We start from the raw sequence: 17,736 nt of genomic DNA, 5'->3' as shown, positions 1-17,736 counted from the left end.
CTTGTGCTGCTCTCTCACTCTCCCTCAAACACACCCCCAAGGCTCACACCTTTGAGAGATGACACAAACTGAGCTGTGGAGTCACAGCGTGAACACCTATCAGCTGCTTCTGGCTCCTCCCCCCCCACCTGGAGCAGGTAGAAGGGGGGGAAGCCTTCAGATAGCAAGGGATTGTTGCCTCTGCTGTCTGGGCTCACCATCTACTTATCTCTCTGGTACATTGCTCTATTAAAAACAAAAATGAGACACAGAGAAGAGCGAGAGGGCAGACCTTTTTCAAAACCGTGGAGAAGTTGGCCATTCTTTATATTTTGCTACCAAGGATCCCGGGTTTTTTGTGATCTTTAAAAGCCATACTTATCCAAGATTATTTCTGAGGGTCTTTTAAATAAACTTGGGGTAGTTTTGACGATGCTGTGTACTTCAGAATGCTTTTTACTTTGGTTCAATTACTGTCAATTTGGTTCGAGCTACTGTGAACTGAGAAACCTTCTCAGCAGAAACCGCAAACTACTGAAATCCAAAATGTCAATTTATGAATAATTCATCACAGCATTTTGTGAGAACAAGCGCCCCTCATTTACTCACACTAAACACAATACATTCCCTTTTCCAGGGCATAGACAGCTGCTTCTCTGGACATAAAAGTCTAAAAACACAGTGTTGTTTACACCATCTGCTTCAAAGACGGACCAGGACCCGCCAGACAACATAAAAGTAAGGAGATGAAGAAAGTAACTGGGAAGAGACAGCACTCCATTTAACTTTTTCACACTTTGTCAGATTACAACCACACACTTTACTGTATTTCATGCGATTTTATGTAATAGTGGAAGGAAAATGACATGTGTTTTAGTTTCTAAAGCACAGCTGTTGATTGAATTTTTGGGCCATTCTTCATCTTCTCTTGCCACAGATTTTCAACTGGATTTAGTTCTAGACTTTGGGTCATTCTAACAAATGAATATACTTTGATCTAAATAATTTCAGTGTAAATCTGGCTGGATGTTTAGAGTAGTCCTGCTGGGAAGTGAACCTCTCCCATATTCTCAAGTCTTCTACAGCTTCTAACAGGATTTCTTGCAGGATTGTCCCATATTTAGCTCCAGCCATCTTCACACTTAGCGGCATCCCTGACCTTGTTGAAGGTAAGAATCCCCACAGCATGATGCTGTCACCACCTTACTGTACTATGGGGATAATTTGCAGTTTTCCATCATTCATAACATTTAGAAAGTAGGTTGGAAAATTCAGCTTTGGACTAACTAATTCCACATTTACTGCTCTACATGACTTGTGACAAACTACAAACTGGGCTTCTTGTGGCTTACTTTCAACAGTAGCTTCTCTCCACTCTTCCATAAGGGGGAGATTTGTAGAGTTCTTGAAAATCAAATGTCCTGTTGACAGATTCCACTACCTGAGCTGCGGATCGCTCCAGCTTCTTCCCCAGCACCTCCAGGCCGCTTCTACGATTAATGTTCTCCTAACCAGGCCTGTAAGTTAAGGTACACACCCATGTGTTGGCAGGGATGTGGCTGTGCCATGATCTTTCCAAGTTCTTCCAACGGACTGAACAGTGATCCATGAGTTGCTGAAAGTTTTTGATTTGTTTTGTGACTCTCATTTAATCTTCTCTAGAATATTATCTCTGACCCGGTTATTGGGTTCCTTGATCTTCGTAACGCTATTTGTTCATCAATCTTCTCTAACAAATCTCTGAGGCCTTCAAATTATACTGAAATTAAATTACACACAAGTGCAGTGTTTACTAATTAAATGACTTCCCAAGGCAGCTAATAAAATCTGGTTTATATGTTGCTCTATCACAGAAAATCCTAATAAAATAACCAATCGTGGTTCTAATGTGATAAAAAGTTACAGCAACAAAAGAAAAGTTCAAGGGAATGAGTTCTTCTGCAACCCAAGAATAAAGAGGGGTCAAAAGCCATTCACCTCCCCCCATGAGTTCTTCCCATGTGAGGACACAGGGGAAACTATTAAAAATAAATGACGCTATGAAAGGACGGTCTATACAGACTAAATGCAGACAACATGAAGGGTTTTGGGCCATGTTTTTTCTTTTTTTTAATAATCAGCATTGGTCACACATAAGCATACAATACAAATAAAGAGAGAACACCTCTTTAGCAACAGAGTGTTGTTACATTTAGACTTACTCCCTTTTAACCCACATCCAAAAATCATGCTTCCTTTCGTGGCTTTTTGCACAAAAATCGCAAACCCAAAAAATGGGTTTACCAGTTTATTATAGAAATATTATTATATTATAAACATTCAAAAGAACAAATGATTAGATTGAAATTATTCCAAGTATAAAAACATTGGATGGATGGATGTAGATAGATAGAAACAAGACTATTGGTCAGGATCTACAGAAGACAAAAACTGCAGCTTGAAGTTTCCTTTCCTTACTTTCCTGCAGTTAATCATTGCTGATGTTGCAGATATCAAATTCACCTAATATTACAGATGGGTAGAGATGTTAAACAACTGCTGCGGGAGTTCGTAGGTTTCACCAGGAATCACCTTGGTATGTACAGACAGGTATGCAACCAATAAAGACATTGCCTTTCATCGGCTTGCCTTGACCTGCTCAGGATTCCACACGTGTTTGACACAGAGTGTGGCGGCTGAACTTTACCTTCCTGGAGCAGCTGACATGTGCCAATAGGCCAGAATAATCTCTTTCTAGTCTGTAAGTATTTTATTTTTCAAAACGAAAAAAAAAAAGAGCACAGTAGTCAAATTTATGCCTAAATAAAAACAACAACAACAAAAATACATTATGTTTTCTGCAGAGCATTTCAACCATATTTGATATTTGTGCAAATAAAAAGCTGATGTTGCATTTTGGATTAAAGTTTTATGCTCTGATAATTCAGTGGATCTCTGAAAAACTCTTTTAACGACAACCAGTGACCCCTCATCATCAAACGCTTCCTCTAAAACCAGTTTTCTCACATAGACTCAGATGATCTCCTTGAGTTTACTGCCACTACGTGGACAATACTGGAATTACAGCTACTGTATGAACGTTATCTCCTAACAATATTTAGCTTTTTACAACAATCCAAAGGTGCTTAAAGTGCTCTACATGTTTAAAGTGTTAAATGATAAAACACATAACAATACAATTTAGAAGAAGAGCTATAAATAGATATAAATTTTTTTTTAATACATAAAAACTGATGAAAATATATAAAACGTATGTTGTCTGGATGGAAACATCTGGGTAGGTGAAAGATAAAGCATTAACCACAACAAAACAATAACTATGTGTCAAAAGCTCGTCAAAACAAATGTGTTTTTAGCTTCATTTGAAAACTCCTGACAGCGATCCCGCCCATTTTTTATATCTTGTCCCGGGGACTTGTACAGTTGCATGCTAAGATGAGCGCAAAGTCCTGACATGGTGACAAACAGTTAAGAGCCCAGATAGGTAACCTAGAGCAAGGCCATTTATGGTCTTGAAAAGAAAATTATCAAGACCTTGTAGTCTATCCTGAAACATACTGGAAGCCATGGGAGAGAAGAAAAAATAGGGGTGATTTGGGAGCATCGGAGAGAAGTCGGGCAGCTGCATTTTGTACCAGTTGCAGCTTGTGAAGAATGGATTGACTGATTCTCCTGTACGGGATGTTACAAGACTCAAGCTAACAAAGGCATGGAAGCCGTTTCAAGATTTGCCTGAGATAGAACGGGTTTTTAGTTTTGATAGAAGCCTTAACCGGTAAAAAGTTGCTCGGACTACTGAGCTGGATTACCGGAGGTCCAGGACGACTGAACAGGCTCCTCCCTGCGTATAGGGGGGGATAGTGGAGCGTGTGGACAGCATAAAGTTCTTGGGCATTCACATTTCCTCAGAGTTCTCCTGGACTGAGCACACCTCCCACTTGGTAAAAAAAGGCCCAACAACAGCCTAGTCTCTCTACTCAGCGACTCACAAAACCTTTACCGGGCCACAATTGAAAGCATCCTATGCCTCAGTGTGACATTGTGCTGTGGGAGCTGCACGGCAAATGAGAAAAAGGGCTTAGCATGGGTGGTGAGGACAGCACAGGGGATTGTGGGATGTCGTCTACCGGATCTGGACTCGATTTATGCTGCACGAGTCCAGAAAAGGGCCAGACACATTGCTACAGCCCACACCCACCCGGGCAATGCACTGTTCGTCCCACTTCAGTCAGGAAAACGACTTAGGAACATCACATCAAAAACAAATAGACTCAGAAACAGTTTCCTTCCTAAAGTAGTAAAAGGTGGCACACCAGAAAGAGGAGCTATTGTAGAGGTGAAGTCATGGATCATCACTGAAAGGGGCCTATTTGTCAGACACGAGGCACTGGAGAGTGTTCAAGACGGGAAATGAGAACTAAATGATCTACAGTTTTGTAATTTAAAAAAAGCAAGATATAAGATATAAATAGATTTATCTGTATTTACTTAATATAGAACCACACATTTATTTGTTCGTCAAACTTTCTGTACAAATTAAGTTACATTTGAAAAGTTTTTATTCTTAAATTGTATTATCTGCTGCAGCCATTTGGTGTTAACATTCTCCATGCATAAAGTCAACCCAGCCATGACACACAAGAGGAAGTACACACAACAGTCCGAATACTGAGCTAAAACACAAAACGTTTCAAAAGTGAACTTCAAACAGTTCAAAAAGCATGATGCGTGTGTAAAGCGATCTGATGTTGCAGCTAATGCCTCAAATGAGTGATAACGACTGAAATGAAATTTACTTCTTACCTATATTCTGTCAGAATTTCAGGGAGGACGTTTCAGTTGTTTCTACAGCTCTTTTTGTGGTCACCACCAACACTCCCACTGCATTTATCTTAGTCCGCATGGCCACATCACTTCCTCTTTGCAGCAGTGTGTGTGTGTGTGTGTGTGTACAGTTTGCGTTTGACATTTGTCCCAACAGCTCTGCCAGTCTGATTAAGAGAGGTGGACAAAGGACCTGGACAAAAAATGTCCAATATTAGGTGTGGTTTTGTTGCCATCTATTTGGTTTTAGGGAGTTAAATGGAGCTGAAAAGGGAAAACGTTGAGGTGAGGAGGTGGAGGGAGTCGTCCAGAGGACAACAAAGTGATTCTCAAGAAGCTGAAACACTGAATATAAAGAGATAATGATTAATAGAGTAGTCATGGGTGCGTCTTCAATGTGACACAACTATTCCTCTTAGAAAGAAAGAGAGAAATACTAACCCGTGTATTGTCATGATTCAGGATGTACAGAAGATGTACATGTTGAAATATGAGAGAATGTAACACAACCTCCCCCACTTATTGATTAGGACAGGACAAAATGGCTGCACTGTATTAGTAAAATCTTGCTAATACAATATTACAATGTTATCGTTGTGATATCAGCTGAGATGAATGTTAATTCTCTTCATCCTCTTATTTCTCATCTGTCATCATGATGATGCCCCCAAAACTCTCTGTGACCTTTAGCACCTTGGGAGCTGACCTCTGTGACGTGACAGCTTTTGGTACAGGCAACGTATCTATCTGCCCAGGATGGCACACGAAAGGCGACCGACACAAAACAAAAAAGAAAATCTGCTAATTGCACACCTAAAGCTACACAAACACACACACACACACACACACACACACACTGTGCGATTTCAAAAATTGTACAGGACTTGAACATGACAGACTGTGCAAATACGATAAGAAAGTAACTCCTGTCATGCGGGACGATGAAAGATCCCAGACTGCACGGCTTTTTGCTGCAGCACAATCGCATCAGACAGATTCAAATGACACATCAGTCCATCAATAACCTGCAAGTTGTGGATAGTAATAATTAGAGTTGGATGGTAAAAAGAGGGAGAGGAAGAAAAGGAGACAGCAATAGAAGAGCTCATGGCTGCAGGTTAGAGGACAAGAAACGGATGCGGGTCACGGGAGCTTTCACGATTTATTCAGAAAATATCAGACATGGCTTCATATTTGTCGCAGGTCTGGCTGTGGAAGCATCACACTGAATGACCACAGACCACCGATTCAAGCTCATGACCAGAGATTTTTCATTGAAGACGTAAGATTTTGCCTACAGTGGCCAATAATCACACGGGGTATCCCTGCTTAATGGGTTTTTTCTGTTTTCTGTGGCTTGTTTGAATGTCCAGTCAATAAGAATTGGCGCCCCCTGTATGTGACACAGTGTAAGCACAGTATGAAAACAGTGCTGTACATCTGAGGTGTTTCATGATCCTAAAGCTGATGTCTGACTTGTAGCTTGTGAAGTTATGATTATTTAGATATTTTTTTTTAAGAAGGCCAAACTGCAACTGACAATCTTTACTTAAATTGTTTACTATTATTTAGGATTTATGAAGTCTTCATTCTTGTTGGTGGAAATCCAAAACGGAGCTTTTATAAGGCTTTCTTGCCAGTAGGACAATGTTACATTCAGAGGTTTTTTTTTTTTTTTACAGACTGGTTAAATGTGGAACAAAATATTCTACACTGATCAGGAGGCTTTAAATGTTATTAATCCGTTTATCTAATTCAATTCATATCAGATTAATATTTTTAGATCTTAGTATGTCTGATAAGTTACATAATAAAACAGTAATTTTGGAAGAATATGCTGTGTTGGGGGAATGGGTGGGTGTTTGGTTGTGTGTGAGACGGCAAAAGGACTCATTCAGGCAAAAACCACCACTGGTTGTATGCGTCTGCAGCAGTAAGACTCCACCCTAAAGGCTGGATATACAGGTCCTTCTCAAAATATTAGCATATTGTGATAAAGTTCATTATTTTCCATAATGTAATGATGAAAATTTAACATTCATATATTTTAGATTCATTGCACACTAACTGAAATATTTCAGGTCTTTTATTGTCTTAATACGGATGATTGTGGCATACAGCTCATGAAAACCCAAAATTCCTATCTCACAAAATTAGCATATCATTAAAAGGGTCTCTAAACGAGCTATGAACCTAATCATCTGAATCAACGAGTTAACTCTAAACACCTGCAAAAGATTCCTGAGGCCTTTAAAACTCCCAGCCTGGTTCATCACTCAAAACCCCAATCATGGGTAAGACTGCCGACCTGACTGCTGTCCAGAAGACCCCTATTGACACCCTCAAGCAAGAGGGTAAGATACAGAAAGACATTTCTGAACGAATAGGCTGTTCCCAGAGTGCTGTATCAAGGCACCTCAGTGGGAAGTCTGTGGGAAGGAAAAAGCGTGGCAGAAAACGCTGCACAACGAGAAGAAGTGACCGGACCCTGAGGAAGATTGTGGAGAAGGGCCGATTCCAGACCTAGGGGGACCTGCGGAAGCAGTGGACTGAGTCTGGAGTAGAAACATCTAGAGCCACCGTGCACAGGCGTGTGCAGGAAATGGGCTACAGGTGCCACATTCCCCAGGTCAAGCCACTTTTGAACCAGAAACAGCAGCAGAAGCGCCTGACCTGGGCTACAGAGAAGCAGCACTGGACTGTTGCTCAGTGGTCCAAAGTACTTTTTTCGGATGAAAGCAAATTCTGCATGTCATTCGGAAATCAAGGTGCCAGAGTCTGGAGGAAGACTGGGGAGAAGGAAATGCCAAAATGCCAGAAGTCCAGTGTCAAGTACCCACAATCAGTGATGGTCTGGGGTGCCGTGTCAGGTGCTGGTGTTGGTCCACTGTGTTTTATCAAGGGCAGGGTCAATGCAGCTAGCTATCAGGAGATTTGGAGCACTTCATGCTTCCATCTGCTGAAAAGCTTTATGGAGATGAAGATTTCATTTTTCAGCACGACCTGGTACCTGCTCACAGTGCCAAAACCACTGGTAAATGGTTTACTGACCATGGTATCACTGTGCTCAATTGGCCTGCCAACTCTCCTGACCTGAACCCCATAGAGAATCTGTGGGATATTGTGAAGAGAACGTTGAGAGACTCAAGACCCAACACTCTGGATGAGCTAAAGGCCGCTATCGAAGCATCCTGGGCCTCCATAAGACCTCAGCAGTGCCACAGGCTGATTGCCTCCATGCCACGCCGCATTGAAGCAGTCATTTCTGCAAAAGGATTCCTGACCAAGTATTGAGTGCATAACTGTACATGATTATTTGAAGGTTGACGTTTTTTGTATTAAAAACACTTTTCTTTTATTGGTCGGATTAAATATGCTAATTTTGTGAGATAGGAATTTTGGGTTTTCATGAGCTGTATGCCACAATCATCCGTATTAAGACAATAAAAGACCTGAAATATTTCAGTTAGTGTGCAATGAATCTAAAATATATGAATGTTAAATTTTCATCATGACATTATGGAAAATAATTAACTTTATCACAATATGCTAATATTTTGAGAAGGACCTGTATTATTTGCAGCTTGAATTCAGGAGTCTTGGCACGTAATACCAGCATCCAGTTATTGCATTCAGAAAAGTACTTGGCAAGTACAGGGGTTGGACAATGAAACTGAAACACCTGTCATTTTAGTGTGGGAGGTTTCAAGGTTAAATTGGACCAGCCTGGTAGCCAGTCTTCATTGATTGCACATTGCACCAGTAAGAGCAGAGTGTGAAGGTTCAATTAGCAGGGTAAGAGCACAGTTTTGCTCAAAATATTGAAATGCACACAACATTATGGGTGACATACCAGAGTTCAAAAGAGGAAAAATTGTTGGTGCACGTCTTGCTGGCGCATCTGTGACCAAGACAGCAAGTCTTTGTGATGTATCAAGAGCCACGGTATCCAGGGTAATGTCAGCATACCACCAAGAAGGACGAACCACATCCAACAGGATTAAATGTGGACGCAAGAGGAAGCTGTCTGAAAGGGATGTTCAGGTGCTAACCCTGGATTGTATCCAAAAAACATAAAACCACGGCTGCCCAAATCACGGCAGAATTAAATGTGCACCTCAACTCTCCTGTTTCCACCAGAACTGTCCGTCGGGAGCTCCACAGGGTCAATATACACGGCCGGGCTGCTATAGCCAAACATTTGGTCACTCATGCCAATGCCAAACGTCGGTTTCAATGGTGCAAGGAGCGTAAATCTTGGGCTGTGGACAATGTGAAACATATATTTTTCTCTGATGAGTCCACCTTTACTGTTTTCCCCACATCCGGGAGAGTTACGGTGTGGAGAAGCCCCAAAGAAGCGTTCCACCCAGACTGTTGCATGCCCAGAGTGAAGCATGGGGGTGGATCAGTGATGGTTTGGGCTGCCATATCATGGCATTCCCTTGGTCCCAATACTTGTGCTAGATGGACGCGTCACTGCCAAGGACTACCGAACCATTCTTGAGGACCATGTGCATCCAATGGTTCAAACATTGTATCCTGAAGGCGGTGCCGTGTATCAGGATGACAATGCACCAATACACACAGCAAGACTGGTGAAAGATTGGTTCGATGAACATGAAAGTGAAGTTGAACATCTCCCATGGCCTGCACAGTCACCAGATCTAAATATTATTGAACCACTTTGGGGTGTTTTGGAGGAGCGAGTCAGGAAACGTTTTCCTCCACCAGTATCATGTAGTGACCTGGCCACTATCCTGCAAGAAGAATGGCTTAAAATCCCTCTGACCACCGTGCAGGACTTGTATATGTCATTCCCAAGATGAATTGATGCTGTATTGGCCGCAAAAGGAGGCCCTACACCATACTAATAAATTATTGTGGTCTAAAACCAGGTGTTTCAGTTTCATTGTCCAACCCCTGTATATATACACACACTAACACTGCAATGACATTGTGCAGCTCTATTTAAGATCATTTCTGTTACTTTCTTTTCTTCTTTAGACTTGCATGTTAGGTCTGTAGAGAAAGTCGATTCTCTAGCTTAGACCAGTGTATTTATTTACAAGTGCAGCTCTGTAAATTAGAATATCACTGAAATGTTTGTTTTTGGTCAATAATTCAACCTATTTCTGGGTTTCCTACACTACTCACTATTTCAGACATTTATTTTTATTTATTTTCTATCATTTTGAGGATTATGGCTTACAGACCAATGAAAACCGAGACTGTATTTTCTCAAAAAAACAAAAATAGAATATAACAGATATGAGCAAAAAAGAGATAGTTAGAAATGAACATAAGTATTTTTCATTTTATGTAGAACTTAAGGCCCCGGAGTTTAGAGGAAGAGTGGAGAGAGACAGAATCCAAGTTGACTGAGGTCCACTCTGAAAGGTCAGTGACAATTTGGAGAGTCATGTCATCTGGTAAAGGTCCACTGAGTTTCATCAAGTCCCAAATCAGTGGAGCAGATAAGCTTTATGGAGATGCAGATTTCATTATCCGAAAGGACTTGGCTCCTTTCCACACTACCAGAAGTACCAATACCTGTTTTAATGACCGTGAGATCACTGTACTTGATAGTTCAGATAATTGGCCTGAACTAAACCCCAATCAGAATATATGGAGCATTGTCAAGAGGAAGATGTGGATGAGTTGGAGGTTCCCATTAAAGCAATCTGGGCTTCCATTACACCTCAGCAGAACCACAAGCTGATCTTCTCCATGTTGCGCTGCACTGATGCAGTAATTTATGCAAAAGAAGCCCTGATCAAGTATTGAGTGGACCTACTTTGCAGTAAGTCAGCATTTCTGCACTAAAAATCCAATCTTTTGTTCTTCTGTAATATTTAGATTTTAGAAAGCAAAGAAACTGAATCATGAGTTTTCATTAGCTATACACCATAATAATCAAAATTAACTAAAATTAATGCTTAAAATATATAATTTTGTGTGTAATTAATCAACATTTCCCTTTTGAATTACAGAAATAAATACACTTTTGCTGGATATTCTAATGAACTGAGCTGCATCTGTATTACCTGTAGACAGAATTACTGCAATCAGTGTTGCAATCTACAGGTCCTTCTCAAAATATTAGCATATTGTGATGAAGTTCATTATTTTCCATAATGTCATGATGAAAATTTAACATTCATATATTTTAGATTCATTGCACACTAACTGAAATATTTCAGGTCTTTTATTGTCTTAATATGGATGATTGTGGCATACAGCTCATGAAAACCCAAAATTCCTATCTCACAAAATTAGCATATTTCATCCGACCAATAAAAGAAAAGTGTTTTTAATACAAAAAACGTCAACCTTCAAATAATCATGTACAGTTATGCACTCAATACTTAGTCGGGAATCCTTTGGCAGAAATGACTGCTTCAATGCGGCGTGGCATGGAGGCAATCAGCCTGTGGCACTGCTGAGGTCTTATGGAGGTCCAGGATGCTTCGATAGCGGCCTTTAGCTCATCCAGAGTGTTGGGTCTTGAGTCTCTCAACGTTCTCTTCACAATATCCCACAGATTCTCTATGGGGTTCAGGTCAGGAGAGTTGGCAGGCCAATTGAGCACAGTGATACCATGGTCAGTAAACCATTTACCAGTGGTTTTGGCACTGTGAGCAGGTGCCAGGTCGTGCTGAAAAATGAAATCTTCATCTCCATAAAGCTTTTCAGCAGATGGAAGCATGAAGTGCTCCAAAATCTCCTGATAGCTAGCTGCATTGATCCTGCCCTTGATAAAACACAGTGGACCAACACCAGCAGCTGACACGGCACCCCAGACCATCACTGACTGTGGGTACTTGACACTGGACTTCTGGCATTTTGAAATTTCCTTCTCCCCAGTCTTCCTCCAGACTCTGGCACCTTGATTTCCGAATGACATGCAGAATTTGCTTTCATCCGAAAAAAGTACTTTGGACCACTGAGCAACAGTCCAGTGCTGCTTCTCTGTAGCCCAGGTCAGGCGCTTCTGCCGCTGTTTCTGGTTCAAAAGTGGCTTGACCTGGGGAATGCGGCACCTGTAGCCCATTTCCTGCACACGCCTGTGCACGGTGGCTCTGGATGTTTCTACTCCAGACTCAGTCCACTGCTTCCGCAGGTCCCCCAAGGTCTGGAATCGGCCCTTCTCCACAATCTTCCTCAGGGTCCGGTCACCTCTTCTCGTTGTGCAGCGTTTTCTGCCACACCTTTTCCTTCCCACAGACTTCCCACTGAGGTGCCTTGATACAGCACTCTGGGAACAGCCTATTTGTTCAGAAATTTCTTTCTGTGTCTTACCCTCTTGCTTGAGGGTGTCAATAGTGGCCTTCTGGACAGCAGTCAGGTCGGCAGTCTTACCCATGATTGGGGTTTTGAGTGATGAACCAGGCTGGGAGTTTTAAAGGCCTCAGGAATCTTTTGCAGGTGTTTAGAGTTAACTTGTTGATTCAGATGATTAGGTTCATAGCTCGTTTAGAGACCCTTTTAATGATATGCTAATTTTGTGAGATAGGAATTTTGGGTTTTCATGAGCTGTATGCCAAAATCATCCGTATTAAGACAATAAAAGACCTGAAATATTTCAGTTAGTGTGCAATGAATCTAAAATATATGAATGTTAAATTTTCATCATGACATTATAGAAAATAATTAACTTTATCACAATATGCTAATATTTTGAGAAGGACCAGTATGTGCAAAAGTCTTAAATCTTTGCTTTCAAGGAGCCAGAGTTAAGTTTCTTGAGCAGAGCTTCTTTGTGGTTTTTATAAGTTCTTTTAAAATGTGTTTCTTCATAATTCTGATAATTAAATAATTATAAAACAGATATACTGACTGAACCCTGCTATCAAACCAATTAAAAAGCAGTAATCAGACGTTTACAACAAAAGCTCAATTCTTTTGACTCAGTGTGAATGAACTGCAGCATGTCTGTGTTATTGCCTTGTGCATTTAGTTAGTGCTCACAGTGAAATCCCACATCTCCAAACAAGGACAAGTCTGTGCTGGAGGCTGCGACGTCCGTCAAAGCCGCCGTTGCATCAACACGGTGCAGGATCAGATTAAAAGGTAATGCAATGAGAACGCAGCCATCTTTAGGCTTATACAGACTTGCTTTCTTACAACATGTACGGTAGTTCAATGAGAGCCCAAACTAATTCTGACACCATGAAATTTACACAGATGAAAAAAGGAAAATGCGGCTGCGAGTGGCCGTCCCAAGAGGCCAGACTGTCAGGAAGTGGTTTGGAAAACACTGACGACTGTCCAGTTACTTTTTAGAGGACATTCCTCAGCTGGGAGGAGAAGGATCTGATGTGTTTTTAACACAGAAGGAACATCTTCACTCCTTTGTTTTTGGTCTGCCAGGGCAGCTTGACACAAATATGACATTTGTAGAGAAACATCCCTATTGTTCTTTATCATTTATATACACTGTTGCACAGACGTTTGAGTATCTGCATTCTGCATTTGATCACATCCAGTTACAACCACGACAGCTCAGACTGGTGTTGAACACAGACAGAACTAAGGCCATGCTGTTTTCCAACAGAAGGGAGGTTCCTGCTGTTCTGCCCTGAATTTTATCCTCAGAAGGCTGTGTCTTCTTACAAATATTTGGGCATTGTGATTCATGAAAACCTAACTTTTAAGGACCGTATTGAGAATATTTTGAAAAAACTGAGACTAAAATTTGTTTTTTTCTTCAGAAACAGGTTGTGTTTTTCTGTTAACACAAGAAAACAACTTGTTGCTGTCACCTTCCCAGAATAGGAAAGTGGCAGCACCTTTTTATATATGAATGCCTTTGAACACTTTTCAGTTATTAGATTCTGCTATCACGGAGCGCTATAGTTTATAACTGGAATTAAACATCTTACCCATCATTGAACTTTGTATTCCTTAGCTAAATGATCATCTCTTTCAATATGCAGAGTCTTTCACTGGTACAATTTTATCTATAAATCAATCCTTGGCTTGTTGCCCTCATATTTATCTTCTTATATGTCAACACTCCAGTCACAACCTCTGATCCCAGGATATCATTAATCTCTGTGTTCCTCAGGCCGTACAGAATTAGGGAAGTCTTAGTTGCCCCTTTCCCACTAGACAAAAAAATAGCTTTATCTTCCTCAGGATGTTTTAAACAAACTAATAGTTTGTTTGCCTGTCTTTTCATGTTTTGAAGAACACACGGAGATCACCCAGATATCATGGGACCCGAAGTGGAATTAGTTTCCTTAGGGTTAGTTGGGGAAATTTTTCCTTTGAATGATGAGAGTTAGTAGATTTGTCTAGTCTTTCAAATTCTAATAAAAATTTACATTTACCACAATTTAAAATTCTGTTTAAATCACAGCTTTGACTACATTTATGTCAAATATGAAGTGATTTGATAAGTTAGCACAACAAAATTTAGTATGCATCATTTTAAAATGCTGCAAGTCTCTTAATATTTTTTCGCTTTGAAATATATATTCCTCATTTCACTTTTTTTTTTTTGGTTCTTTAAAATTAAATTATTTAAGTCCTGTTATTTGAGCCTTCAACATGTCTAAAAACATAATTGACAAATGTTTTACTTTTTTTTTTCATGCTAAACTTTGATTGCTGTTTTTTGTATTGTATCTGTTTTCAATTTCATTAGGTTTCAAAATTTTAAAAAAGTAACTTTTTTATGTATTTAGATCATTTTAGCTCTTTTTGGTAATCAATGGGTTTTGAAATTTACTTTTTTAACCCGCAGCATACAGTAGCTGTTCCTTCAATGCGACAGTAGATGGCGCCAGTGTCAAGTTCAGCTTGAAGATGAATTAATTAGTTAATCGAAAACATTTAAACGGCTTGTGATTAAACAAGCACACATATTTTAAGTTTTCACATAAGTAAACATCCGGAGCTGGTTTGTCGTAAACACATTTCGGTTTGCCAGACAACTGGAAAACAGTTTATTTTCCCCCAGCGTAAAACATTTTAACTTCTTAAACTTGTCAGATCACATTAGTTTTCAAGATAAAAGCCTAAACATCTCTTACCCGTTTGTCATCTCGGTGAGTCCGAGCATCGCTCCTCTTTTCCTCGCTCTCTCGGCCCAGATGTGTTTTGTGATTTCTGCAGCAGTTGGCCAGATGTGGACCTCTCCTGTATTTATCGTACTCTGAGAGCTGCTCGCTAGCTCAGGCACAGAATGGCGAATAATCAGGGCGGGCCCCGCCTATCTCCACCAACCACAGCACACGGCGGACCGCACTTCCGTTCACATTGCCTTCAAAATAAAAGCACCAATTTACTTTTTGTTTTTTGGATCCAGAGTTTTAGAAAGTAGGTCAATTTTAGTAGAATTGGGCATCGGAAAAATAAAATGTGCACATGAACCTGCAAGCCACACAGTTTTCATTTAGATACTTCAGATACTGAGGTACTGGGGAATCGTGTAACTGTTTAAATAGTTCATCCTTGATATATTGTATAAATTTTGCATAAATAGAAAATCCACTTTTCAGATGATGATGATTGTATGTATTATGGGGGAAAAAACTATTGAAACCAACTTTGCAATATGTGAACTGTTTGTAGCTCCCTCAGTGGCAGCAGCTGCTTTTGCGACATCGGCATCTCAAACTTTGACTAGCCCACTCCAAAACCTATTATTTTGGATAGGGGTTTCTTTTGCCAGTCAGTGGTGTACTTCCTGTTGTTCTGAGGATTAAATAAACCAAGTACCCTTGAGTTTAAGGTCTCAAACCCATGGTCGGACATTCTCTGTCAGGATGTCCTGGCTAGCAATAGCAACAAATCATCTAGATTCTGAAGCAGCGAAGAAGCAACAGACCATCACATTACCAGCATTACCATCAGTTTTTTCAGACATGTGACAGGCCACACACCTTCCAAAATGGCCCACTTTTGTCTCGTCAGTCCACAGAACATTTTCCCAGGGGTTGGGGATCATCAAGACGTTTGTTGGCAAATGTGTGGCAGGTCTTTGTGTTCTTTTTGATCAGCAGTAGTATTTGGATTGGAGCTCTGCCATTGATACAAAACTTTCCCCCAGTCTATTATTGCTATGAATACAAAACTTAACTGAGCCCAGTGAGGTTTGTAGCAATTTAGGTGTGCTTCTAGGTTCTTTTCTGTACTCCTGGATGAGTCATCAATGCGCTCTTTAAGTAACATAGGAAACACAACTCTGGGAAGGTTCACTATCTCTAGATTTCCTCTATTTGTGGAATATGACTCTAAATGTGGTTAACTGGAGTACAAAAGCCATTGGGATGTCTTTGCACTAATCTTTACTTGAATTTCTTTTGATTGGGACATGATGTGCTGTTTTTTGGGATCTTTAAGCCTACTTCATGTCGTCATTTAGGTTCTATTAAGTGACTCTTAATTACATGGCTGGGAATGGCTTTCGATCAAAAAAGGGGCGTCATATGAGATCGAACTTAACCAAAACACCAAAAGGGGCTTATTGGTTCACCTCTTAACTATAAGACTATGAGACCTTACTGTTCAGCAATGCAAATTAGTTTGAATTCCCACTCAGATGGTTTTTAAAACGTTTAACCTGGACAGAGACATATATATGAGATTTTAGCGCCGAGATAAAATTGTCATGGAAGTACTCTGCAAATTTTAACAATTTATTAAAAAACATATTTTCAAGCCAATGGGTTGACTTTTTCCACTTGCCCTCAAGCTTTTGATGCAAACGAGCCCTTTATTTTGAAAACCAGAAACAGTCGGTTAATTTTTCTATGCGTCTGAAGCAGCAGAGCGCTTCTGCTGACTTACTTTTATGGTTTTTACTGGCAGTAAACTAAAAGTCCCATCCGGCCAAAACAATTGCATGATCTGCTTATGTGTGAACACATGGACAGTTCCGCTGACGCCGTCCACTGTCCTGCATCGCCTATCTTTACTGAGACTCCTGCTCTGCAGGAGAAGGCATCTAACTTTTCTCTTTCCTGCGGGCTGGGAATCTGCTCAGAAGTTCAACATGGCGGGTGTGCGCCTCGCACAAAAAAATCCCACGGACTTTATTCTTAAATCGTTTATATTAAAAAACACTTTATAGAGACACATGTTAGGACTTGTAGAAATAAACATAGACTAACAAAATATAAGTATATAAAATGAATCACAGGAAAGCGAGGATAATGATGCTGTTGCAGCTCTCTAGAGACAAAACAAATGGCATGTTTTAGTTTTACCTCCAGTGGTATTGAGAGGCGATTATTTGTCATCTCCTCCTCTAACTACGTCATAATTCCAGGACCACATTGGTTTCCTTAAAAGGCAGGCCCATCTGAAATTTTCCCTCCTTCAAGAGGGTCGATGACTCTTCACATGAGGCATCCATAGCATGAAAACACCAAGCATCTATGCACAAAGCCACAAATGATCAAATAATCGGTACATAGCATTGCTCTGCTAAAGTATTATTGCCACCTGAAATGTTTTAGCATTTTTGTCATACATCTCAATGTATTTTATTTAGATTTCATGCAATGGTTAGGAACCTAACCATACAGCTATTGATAGTTAAATGATTTAGTATATTCATGTGTCTGAATGGCTTAGTTAAAGTCAAGACCTAAATCTAATTTTAGAAAAATCAATGGCAGGACTTGGAAATTGGGGTTCAATATTTTGGTTTTTAGATGTGCAAAGCTGGTAGAGACATACCTCAAGAAACTTGCAGCTCTAATTTTAGTGAAAGGGGGTCCTACAAAGAATTGACATAGAGACACTAAACGCATTTCCCACTTCTCAGATTTGTATTTGTAAAAAAAAATGAAAACCAATTATTTTATTTCCTCTTCAGTTATGTACAATGAAAACTTTGTTGATCACAAAATTCAAGTAAAATACAGTACGATTGTTGGTTGTAATGTGACAAAATGTGGAAAAGCTCAACATGTATAA

At 40.1% G+C, this 17,736-nt stretch overlaps 1 protein-coding gene across 1 annotated transcript in view; it reads right to left on the bottom strand.

The window, feature by feature from the left end:
* Nucleotides 1-15,000, bottom strand: part of LOC124871262 (LIM and senescent cell antigen-like-containing domain protein 1) — a 47,755-nt gene extending 32,755 nt beyond the window's left edge. Inside the window, exon 1 of the mRNA XM_047370434.1 lies at nucleotides 14,844-15,000. Coding sequence (XP_047226390.1) covers nucleotides 14,844-14,872 — 29 coding nt within the window. The 5' untranslated portion in view covers nucleotides 14,873-15,000. The remainder of the gene's footprint in view (nucleotides 1-14,843) is intronic.
* Nucleotides 15,001-17,736: the final 2,736 nt, after the last annotated feature.

The sequence above is a fragment of the Girardinichthys multiradiatus genome, chromosome 7 (assembly GCF_021462225.1).
Source record: "Girardinichthys multiradiatus isolate DD_20200921_A chromosome 7, DD_fGirMul_XY1, whole genome shotgun sequence".
In the NCBI taxonomy this organism is placed as follows: Eukaryota; Metazoa; Chordata; class Actinopteri; order Cyprinodontiformes; family Goodeidae; genus Girardinichthys; species Girardinichthys multiradiatus.
Note: the sequence above shows the minus strand (reverse complement) of the source record. Positions and strands in the feature narration are given on the sequence as shown.